Source organism: Leptosomus discolor, chromosome 13 (genome assembly GCF_034619465.1).
Source record: "Leptosomus discolor isolate bLepDis1 chromosome 13, bLepDis1.hap2, whole genome shotgun sequence".
Classification (NCBI taxonomy): Eukaryota; Metazoa; Chordata; class Aves; order Leptosomiformes; family Leptosomidae; genus Leptosomus; species Leptosomus discolor.
In genome coordinates this window covers 8,948,670-8,960,074 of record NC_141403.1, presented here as the reverse complement: position 1 = coordinate 8,960,074, position 11,405 = coordinate 8,948,670, and the positions used below count along the sequence as shown (strand labels likewise).

Below are 11,405 nucleotides of genomic sequence, written 5' to 3'. Positions count from 1 at the left end.
ATTTCCTTTGCTTTCCCTTCTCCAATTACTTTTTAAAGTTCTATTAAAATTAATTTGAAACATAGATAAGTTTTGCTGGCCAATATGCAGTCATCAATGTAGAGCACCTAAGCAAAGGGGCTTCATTTTGTTTCCTTCTTTCTCCTTACTCCCTTTTCCTCAGCTCTTATGCAGCAGGTTATACAAGCATTTCCTGTATTTTTCCAGTAACAATTAGTATCTGGGTTCCTCAGAAAGAAATATGAGATTTTGTGTGTGTGTGTGTGTTACTAGCACAGCAGGATGCTCAGCCTTAATTTAAGTGTTGCTAAAGTAAAGAACTGACCTTTGACATATACCTTCCCCCCCATTTTCACCCCGCTTCTGTAGGTTGTTGCTGGATTTGGCCAGCCTGAACGGCATAAAAGATAAATGGAAGGGGACCAACAAGGTCATTGTTCAGGAACAAAAGCTTGGACTTGGGTTGGACAGCAAATCGGGGTTAAGAGTTCGAATCATTTTATTCTGGCAATGTTTTCTCATAGAATTATAGGCTAAGGTGGCATAGATAACGAGGTCTCCTGATCTCAGAGTGGACATCTCAAAGATCATCTGCTTTATGAAGTTTCCATCATATGAGGCAGAGATCTCACAGATAGTTAACCAGAAAGAATGTTGTCCTTTGGATTTGGGAAGACATCTTTGATTCAAAAAGTTTTTTCATAGCTTTGTCTCTGTAAATAGCCCAAATTTAAGGGTGCTCAGTTCTGAGGTTCCCACTGTGCAGCTCCCATCCGAAATATACTGAGGTCTGTTTATAATAAATACAGGTGTAATGAAAATCCTACTTATAATAAAGTGAAATTAAAGCCTGTGTCTGTTCAGTGCAATGCAGTGGGTTTAATGGTGTTACTTTGCAGAGGGCTTTCTCTCTGGAATGTAATAAAAGTCCCGGAAGTTCCCCTAAACTGAAGAGCTGCTCAACGCCTCATCCACTCCCACAGTCACGAGGTGAAAGCCAAACCACTGGCAATGTTCCTAGCAGCTCTGTGGTAAAGTAAATAAAGCATTTGCTGCTGCTCCTTTTTGATTCAAAAGTGAAAAGGCGAGCTTGCTAGTAATTCTGTGACCAGTAGAATGAAAAGGAGCTATTCTGTGTCTTTCTGTGTAGAGAACCATGAGGGAAAAAACCCTTGGAGCAGGCAGAAGACCCTAACCTTTCTCCCCACCCCCAAGAAAAACCTAGCAGAGCTGAAGCTACAGGCCACCACTTATTATTGACATATATGGGCTGTACTTATGAATTGTAATTGGATACAGGGAGTGAGGCCTTCCCTAATGCTTTCGATAGTAGATGACTGCTTTCATTAGAAATTCCAGGTAAATGTCTTGGGTTGAAAGAAGAGATGCTCTAGAGATGCCCAGGGGTGAGGACAGGATGATGACTGGCCTGGGCATGGGAGTTCTTGCTGCAGGGAAATTCTCGGGCCTTGTGCTGGAGTTCCCTTAAACGCCATTTGGGGGACGAAGGTAACAATACGACATTCCAGGAGAGCCCATTGCCAGCACTGGATCGGTTGCATCAAGGGGACTCCAGCTGGTTCCTTCAAGAAGTCTTTCCCAATGGCAAGGGGAGAGGTGGCAGGAAAGTACAAGTGGGTGTTTGGAGCTCGTAGCTGCTGTTGGCAGGACGAGCATGTCTTCTGTTCCTCGCTCCTTCCCTCGGCGCGCAGTTGCGGCAGGCTTGTTTCAGCTCTGTTGGGTTTGCTGCAAATGTGTGCAGGGCTTTTGGTTTCTCGTATACTGGTGTGACAAGTTCATCACAAGCATCCAAACCATGCTCCTGCACGAGACAGACTGGAGTACTGGCATGTCCACTGGTGAAGTAACTTCCCTAAGGAAGTTAGGTCTGTGTGTGTTACAAACACACGTACTAAGTACGGAAATGCCAAATTGGCTGAGAAGGTTTGGTGAATGGGGTGCTCTGCAGATGCTTTCAAATATCTGTCCATACTATTAGCATATGGCTTGGGTTCTGACTAGCTTTATTGAATTAGTAAAATAGTTTAGGTCTAAAAAAAAAAACCCAACATTATAGGAAGTACTAGAGCTTGAATTATGTGTTGGTTTGGCATGTTATTATGGCCCCTGCTACACTACTACTACTTTAAGAAGCTTATTTAAGTATAGTAGACAATGATGTGGTAGGTGATGTGGAATCACATACATTCTAACTGCTTTGCAAGCAATAACCATAGTGTGTTTTGGTTTTTTTTTAATCAGAGAGCAACCGTCCATTTAAAATGCACAGCCCATGTAATGTGTATAACATTATTATATAGTTACACATGATGCAACTTGGGTTGTGGAGTTTTATGCCACTGGTGTTTTACTTCCTTTTTAATAAGTGAAGCTAGTGTCCTAACGGCAGCTCAATTGCCTCCACCATTTTTGAAGCGTTACTTATTAAAGACACATTTGAAACACAGCAACTCAAAGTCTAACTAAAGTGAAACCTAGACTATCCACATATGGCCTGCAAAAGCGTGTACAAATAAGCATATTTGCTGAATGCTGCCAATATTAATGACGTAGGCACACCCAGCCTGTCAATATTTCATTTAGGAATATTTGCTTTTAGTAGCAAATGTAAGTTGAAGTCCCTTCTTCTTGTTAAAGAAGCAGTGAGAGAATAGTGTAGACTTGTGCTAGTCTTGCTCAAGGAAAGTAGGAGGGCAGATCTCTCTTGCTTCTCCGGGAGGTGTCGAGACACCTTGGTTCAGCAAAGATGGAGCACAAGGTATTTTCACCGTAGGACAGTGAGAGAGAGAGAAAACAGATGTTAGCACTTTTTTGTACCTGCAAAATCATGGGAGAGAAAACCCTTTTGAGGCCATCAGTCTTTTGGGACAGTAGAAGAGACAGCGTTGAACACAAAATCTCCTCTTTTCACAGCTCGTGAATCCCTCCTGGTAGCTGTAGGTTACATGGATCTAAGCTCACCAGGATTACAGTACCCAAATCTAAGTGTACTTGTGTGGGACAGTGCTGGGCCAGAAGAGCATTATGGGTGTTGTCCCTTCATTTCTGTTCCTCACTGCTTCATTACTGTGGCTCACTTTAGACACCTTTCTTTTCATCATCATTACTTAATGTAATAGTAATTATCAAACAGTTAGTGTATACAGTGTCCATAATACTTTTATTTGGCTTTGCACAGTTTATACATTGTGGTTGAATAAATAGGATGTGTTCTCTTTGCCATGTGTAAGTCTCCTTCCCATTTAGTGAGGGTCTGTATTTACTGTATCTCCTCCCTTAGCGATGTCTCCACTGATGGCTGCCTCGTGGCTTCTAAAAGCAGGGGCAAATATGGCTTACAAATGGCACGAGACTCACACCACCTCCCCATTAAGGAGAGGACAGGGACAAGGGGAGAGCAAACTCTTGTGCCAGAGGTGGGAAACAGCTGGAAAGCATGGGCAGAATCCAAGTCCTCACACATAATGATGGCGATATCGCTGCCAAACCTTTTCCTCTCCCTGTTCTATTGTTTTCATTCTTTGGAATTTTACTTTGGCCTTTGCGGTCTAGCCTTCCTGTTCGTTTCAGGCTAAGATATTTGGTAACAGAGGTGCAAACTTCGTTGGGAAACAAGCAAAGCAACTAAAACTACAGCAGTGCGCACTAGAGTAGGTTCTTCTGTGTTCAGCAGCTCATTGTAAACGTGTAACACTGTTGTTGGTCTGATAAAAGTTTTTATGTCCATGCTCATACAGAGGAGAGTAACTTCAGGCATCGGGAAGACTGTATTGCTATGATGACTAACGAACAAACCCTTTGTTTGTAATTGGGCATTGATTCTTCCCTTGTCCTTCTGCATGAATTCGTACACCATGCTGTCCTGTATTTGCAAACTCGCATTGGGGATAACATTTTCTTCTAACAGCTGAAGTTATGCCTTCAGTTTTGTCTTTCCTGAAGATACTTTGCAGGAGCAGAATGTATTTCAATCCTTGCATTTCCAGGATTGACAAAAGCAGCACACAGAGCAGGGCTGCACTGCTGCAGAGGGGCAGGAAGGGTGGGAGTAGTCTCTGTGCTCTAAACCTCCTGACTGTGGGCGTGGGATGTGCAAAAAAGGATCTCTTGCAAAGGAGGTGAGAACTGTGGCTATTCTCAGAAAAGCAGAGTAGGCTTTCAGGCTGAAGCACTGCGACTGATCCCTTGAACTTTTGATTTGGATCATATATCTAATCCTGCTCACCTTTTTTCTTTGGGAAATGTAAACATACCCGCCCAGATCCCCCAAATGAGCCTACCTGCTGTACAGAGACTGTAGATAAATAATAGCAATTATCCACCTTGGCGCATTACCCTGACTTTGCCTGTGGCTTTTCCTTGGATCAGATTGAGGTGGATGACTTAATGGCAGTGGACAACAAAAGACTAAACAGTTGCTTTGTGGAGTAACTCATGCAGATGACTGACAAAATGCATAAATCGTTGAGTTTATAGACTAAGAAAGGAAAAATTGGTGGTTTTGAGAAACCACAAATCTCTTTTTATAAACTCAAAGTATATTCATATGAAGTATGTACTATTTCTGTATTTATTTGTTTTTGTTTGTAGCAGAACAAATGCATGGTTCTTCTCTAAGCCTAAAAGCGGTACCTTTCTTCTTCACTGTATAATTCCTGTTCTGAGAAGCAGGGAGTCTTATGAACCATTTTGAGCCAATGTTAATTTTATAAATTGCATTCCCTTTTCCACAATTCCCATGAAAAAGGTATTCAGCTAGCTGAACACTCTTGGAAAATTTTAATAGGACCCTTGAAATCTGTTTGAATTCAGCTTCTTTTAAAAAAAAAATCTCTTTCTAATGGAAGCTGTGAAAGTATCAGAGATTCTTATGCCTTAGAGGCAATTTTTCTTCCATACATAATGGTGAAACTCCACTGTTATAATATATGGGTGTTTAAAATATTCTCTTTGTTAAATTGAAACTCCGGCTTAGAAGTATGTGAGTTGGGCTCTGTTTGTTTTGTGTGACTTTTATTATTATTATTATTGACCAATATTCGTGTGGTTTTCATAGTACTTTATATTTGTTTGGTTTTATTTTCCAGTCTTTTCCTGGCCCAAGTCTTGAAAGTGAAGATTTTAATATACCTCCTATAACTCCTCCATCATTGCCGGACCACTCCCTGGTGCACTTGAATGAGATAGAGTCTGGGTACCACTCTCTGTGTCATCCCATGAACCACAATGGCCTCCTTCCATTCCACCCACAAAACATGGATCTACCTGAAATTACAGTTTCCAACATGCTTGGCCAAGACGGGACACTGCTTTCCAATTCCCTCTCTGTGGTAAGCTTTTTGTCTTTCCCTTCTGTTCCCTCTGTAAGGTGTGAAATCGTGGAAATACAGACCTGTTTGAAATCCTCCGAGGGGCCAGCTCCTGCGCCGCTCAAGTCATGGAGCGAGCTGGCCTGGCTCTGGGTTTTACATTGCACTCCCTATGTCAGATCCTCCCCGCACCAGAGGTTGAGGCGGGGGGAGGTTTACAGCTGAATTCCTCAAAGCCAGGGTGTTGCCTGCTGCCTGGAGTAGAATTACTCCCACTTTACGCGGAGGTAAATAATGACAAAAGGAGGCTCAAGGCTTTGACTGCGCTGGAGCAGAGTTTGGGTCCAGATGGCCGTTATTCTGTGTTTGCCTGACGAGGCTCTTTCCATTCTCATTTGCATGTGCTGAGAGATGTACAAAAATTTAATATCTCCTTTCTTGTTTACCGCACGTTTGGAAAACAGCAAATGTTATTTCTGATTCTAGGCCAAATCTTACAGCCTTTTTACAGTTCCCAGTCCTTAGCCAGCCAGAATCCAATTGAAATGACTGGACGATTTGCTTATAAAGTCTGTCAGATAGTCATTATGGTCGTAATCTTGGGAAGCCTGATATTATAAATCACTTCTTTGAATGTTAAATTGCTTGCAACAACTGCGGAGCTGCTTTACGTGTTACATTTTCAAGTGGGCTCTACAAATTATTAGTATACTTCTTGCATAGCAGCTCCAGACAAGATTATTTCATGTCAGTGTACAATTCTAAGCCAAAGAGTTAAAAATCCCATGGAAGAGGCTGGGGCTTGGCATTGTGTGTGACCTGGACTTCAGGCACTCTGCTAGATGGGCTGCCCTGATCCAGACAGCCACAGTTAAGGATCTGCCATTCCTAGAGATCCAAGGGTCTGGGCTTCTCACAGAAGGATCAGAGGCTTAGGGCCCTGTGTCGCAGCTTGGAGGCTCTGAGTTAGAGACTGAGGCTGTTCAGGCTTCCAGCTCACTAGCTTCCCATCATATTACCTAAGAAAATAAGTCAGTCCTGGGAGCTGAGGCAGCATGTGAAGGGTTTCAGGGCTCAGAGATCTAGGCTCAGCTCCCCATCAGCCCCTCAGACTAACAGCCCCAGAGCCAGGGGCTGTGGTGGCAGGAAAACAGCGTACAACAAAAATCTGCCTTGTCACAGGGCTTCATTGCAACTTCATTAAAATAAAGCCGCCTTGATTTCAAGGAGCCTTGCATTCCCTCTGAGGATGTCCAACAAGCTGTACTGCAGGGGGGCTACTCTTGGCTTCTTACATGCTGCTCGATTGTTACTGATTTACTAGGATGCTGCGTGCTTTGTGTTTGAGGTCAGAATCTGACCCCAGGGTTATGTTCAATAATGGGGGGGAGGAGAAGGGAAATACAAATACAATTCATGAAAATATTTTGAATTTTGCTTGCATTTCTGCAAAGCCGATGGCATACATTAAAGAGCGTGAGCTAAAACCTTGTGTGGGGTTCTGAGAATCAGAGATATGAAAGGACTTGAAAAAGTAGGAGAAACACTTGGCACTCCACTCAAGACAAGCCATATTTCATTGAATTGACCTCTTTTGAGCCATGGCTATGGCTCAAAACTGCGCATTCTTTTAAGCTCTGATGTTCCACATTAACCTCTTGCAACAAGCTTTGGACAAGGGGCCTTGGGAGTTTGTACATCATGGTGAATTATTGCATCGAGGGCAAAAGCAAAAAACCTGAATAATATAACTAGGCAATTTTGCTATTAGGACTTAGTGAAGATCCAAAAAAATGAAAATCAGATATTGAGAAAATACATGCTAAATTTTAACAATCATTTTGGAGGATTCTTTCAATAAATAAAGCGCGATTCTTGAAGCATCATGGGTTAAGTCAACTGTCATCCCTAACTTGCATGCCCTTTGCACGTAAGAGGGCCTCTTAAACTAGCAATAGTTTTAACTCCAGCTGGCTTGTCTGTCAAGGGGATTAAGCTACATCTCATGTTAGTGCAACTGGTAGGATGGTAACACCGTGATTTTGTACAGTTCAAACACTGTTTGGCAGTGTAGTTCCTCTGATTTGAATTTGATAGCTTGAGAGAAATTAACTTGAGGGAGATAATTGAAGTTAATTCTTCAGTGAATTCAGTGACTTCTTCAGTGAACAGAAAGGCCCTATTGTCCTTTTAGCTTTCGACTGATGAAGAAGGACAGAGGGTTTTGTAGAGTTAGCATTCTTTACTTAGCTTTGAAGGTCTTCTTTATAATCCAGAACCGTTCACATTTTTTCTTCAATATGACTCTTTTCTCTTGCTATTACTTATCTCTAGGTTTCCTTTTTACTATCTCATCAAACTGTGATCCATTTAACAAGTACTTGCCTAAATCACTTTTATATTGTCTCACATAGAAAATGATGTGTAAGTTTCTCTGCTCTATCTAAACCCTTAGTGCCATATAGTTTCTGGTATATCAACTACGGCTTAGTGTATTTGGAAACCATGTATCTCGCTTCATCTTTTAGGGCACTAATGAGTGTTTTTAGAAAAATTATTCTTAGAAATGAATCTCTTGGCTGTTCTCTATCCCTAATTAATTTCACATCTTCAGCAAATTTTACGTTGGGGCAAATTCAGCTGCTGTGCAATATGCCTCTGATTGAATTTGGTGGGTTTTGTTTTTTTTTTTTTTCACTTTCAACATCCTTCCTTCCAGTCAGTTTTTAACCCATGTTGTTATTTTAGCAATAATACTTTCCTTTTTGTCTGTGTTCGAACAAGTGAGTGGTTTTCAGTTGGTGTTTTTATAGACAAAGCGTTAATTAATGCAAGTCAAACATAAGAAATGAACCACAGTGAGCTCAGAAACAAACTAGGAAAATAGTTTGTATGCTGAGTATAGCATTTTTCTTTCATCTCTGCTACCAGGTGTTTTCAGATGAGGATTTCTGTGATTTTGGACAGCTTGAAAATTGAGGATGGACCCCCTCCTAAAACCCCTCCAAAACTCCCCCCGTTAGAAGCCCTGGTTTCATGCTGTGCAGCACTCCCTCCAAGCTGCAGATGAAATCCCTTTGAGTGAGGATTGCAGGATTTGCCCCAAGCTCTGTAAGAATTCTCCTCTGTGGAAGTGCTTAAACACACACAATAAGAGCCCACTAACAGCTCAGTGAATTCTTGTTAGGGATCAGCTTCTTACAGATTTTTTACACTGTGGGAATTCTTTCTGAAAAATTTTACAATGCTGGGAGATGAAAATTTCCCATTGCCATTTACTGTGCCTGATACTTAAAGTTGGAATTAGCCGCTTTGAAGTTTTTTTGATTGATTGGACTTCCTATTGCATCCCCAGTACATTAAAAAAAAAAAAGAAAAAATAAAATTTCTCTCATTATTCTGCTGTCAGTTTGTGTATTGGCTTCTATGTTTGTGCATTTCTGTTTTCTGCTTAGGTGACATACAGGCGTATGCACACAGGCACATGTACCCTAGTCTGTACTGTGCTGTCACACACAGAGTTCTTCGGATGCTCAGTGTATCTGGATATTGGGCCTTCAGAAGTCTACAGAATTGTGCAGAATGTGGCCCATGATGGTATGAACATGTGGTTTGGCCACGTGTGGGAGCTCTCTAAAGTCCTTCTTCAAAATGGACATGAGTTCTAGAAGTGGATCCAGTCAGCTATAGATAGAGCTGTTTAACGGAGGTGTCTGATGGTCCTGTAGGCATGACTGTTTCCGTGTAACAGAGCAGGGATCCCTTCTGGAGTGGCTACAGCTGAAGGTTGGGGATCCCTTCTGGAGTGGCTACAGCTGAAGGTTGGTTCGGTTCCAGTTGGGGCTTGACCTGCCAGCACTTCTCTGTTTGCATGAATTTTCTGGAAATATTCAAAGGACCGCAAGAAATACCCTTCTAACATTTGCAAACGAATGCATGTGTGTACCATTCCTATGAGAACGTGTGTTTAGCTGTAAAAATGCTTTTGGGTGTGTTCTGTAAAATGAGTTTTCCTGCACATTCATTTTATCAACAAAATTATAGACATTTCAGCATCTTCAGTATATCCTATAGATGATTGCTTTTTTTCCCCAAGAAACCAGGGTTAACAATCACAGTGCTGTTTTTACATAGAGAAAAAAACCCTATTTTTGGAATGCTTTCATTTATAATCTTGTGCTGATCTTTTTTTGAAAATGTGGCTCGTGATGGTATACTATAGAAAATTTACAAGAAAGAAATAAAAGAGATTTTAGTTTCTTGAAATGCTTCAAATTTCTGGGTTTGAAGTTTAAAGTGGAAAAGATGTTAAAAGGCAATAAAATCAGGGGATTTATTTCCCAAATGCTCTACTTCCGCTGGCAACAAAAGCCAGCATAATGTATATACTTAGGTTTATTGTCAGTTTTAGTGCACAGTCAAGGCACACTTTGAATTCAAAGGCTACTGTACAACTGTTTTGACAACCACCACATCAGCAGGTAATGTGCAGGACATAGGAAACTGAAGCAGAAATGTTTCTTTAGGTCTATAGGGAGTGCAGTACATCAATGAATTCAGATACATTAGAGCAGCATGAATTTCTAATACGTTGCTCTTATGGAAAAGACCACTGGCATATTGAATAATGCTGCTTTCAAAGCAGAGCAGAAAATGTGATTACAGACAATTTCGTTGCTGTTTTTAAAATAAATATTTTCAAAATCTTGAGGTATTTTATTTCATGTAATGAATAAAATATGTAACAGTGGACTAGAGCTAAAGATCTTCTAGGACGTGGAAGAGTAGATGATGTCAGCTATAATTACTCAGATGTGGAATAATAGAAGCATTAGTTTAAAATAAAATGCGTGACACAAAGGCCCATGTCCTTATATTAAAAAAAAAAAGGCAATAAAAAGCTTTTTTTTTTTTTTCACACTTTGACAGAAGAATAAAACCAGTGAATAATTATTTAACATTATGCCCCAATTCATCAAGGCCCAAACAATTACATTATACTTTTTCATGAATTACGTTTTTTTAGATATGCAGCCCATGAGAGAGTAATATCATAAACAAAATGTGGCCCTGTATAACACGGAAGAAATAAGACAGATACCTTTTTTTTTTTCATTTTTCATCTCAGGTAGAATGAAGCTAGTATTTCTTGTTCACAGTACAGTTGCTAATAAATCCAGCACAGGAGATTGTGTTGTTGTAGCTGCGATGTATTTAAGAGATTTTTGTTTTACCAGTGTCATCCATATTAGTTTAAATTCAGTATTCATGACTCATCTTGAGGCTGACCTATATGATTGATTTTTTTTTTGGCACCTTTAAACATTAATGCAAACTCCTGAGTCAAACAGAAATTTTTTATTTCTGAAGAACGAGATGAATAACTTTCATAACAAAACAGAAGATCTGCCCCTTCTAACATCAGTGTTGAGATTTGATTCATGCTTGGATGCTGTTTTCTAGCTGGTATTGCATGCCAGTGGTAGAAGATACCTTTAGTCTCTGGTGAATACTTCACATTTGTGCCTCATTACCAGTCTCTGGTCTTCAGTTTACATCAAAATTTACTGTTATGCTACACAGACCTGCTGCTACCCCAAATTTTATTGCAGTGAGTTATTGCCATCAGAACCACCAGATCATAAAGCTAAGGTCATGGAACATCTTGTGTTAAAGTATTTTTTTTTTCTCTCTTATTAAGCGACTTTGTATTTTTGGAGGGTATTTTTCTTTTCCTTTTTTTAAAAAACAAACAAACAAACAAACAACATCATATTTTACAAGCTGGATTTTCTCACTGAAATAAGCCTTGTGTGGCAAAAGGATAGGATAGTTAGTGTACGTATTGTCAAACAGCCTAACCACAGGGATGCACAGCCAAATCTTCAGCTGATGTCAGTCGGCCTAGCTTTATTGTCTCCAGTAGAATTATGATGATTTATTCCATCAAGGGCTCTAGGACATCATGTTTATCTTTCCTTACTTCTGATGTCTGCTCCACTCTTGTCATCAGAAAGACAACGGAAAGGATATGTAGAGGAGCTGGTTAAGATGTAACTTAATCGAGGTTTTATA

The 11,405-nt window shown here is 40.4% G+C and overlaps 1 protein-coding gene across 2 annotated transcripts in view; it reads left to right on the top strand.

Moving 5' to 3' along the window:
• TOX (thymocyte selection associated high mobility group box) overlaps positions 1 to 11,405 on the top strand; it is a 212,409-nt gene that overhangs the window by 121,181 nt on the left and 79,823 nt on the right. For both annotated transcript variants that reach the window (XM_086472678.1, XM_086472677.1), the window contains exon 3: positions 5,109 to 5,351. In XM_086472678.1, the coding sequence (XP_086328804.1) occupies positions 5,109 to 5,351 (243 nt within the window). The remainder of the gene's footprint in view (positions 1 to 5,108; positions 5,352 to 11,405) is intronic.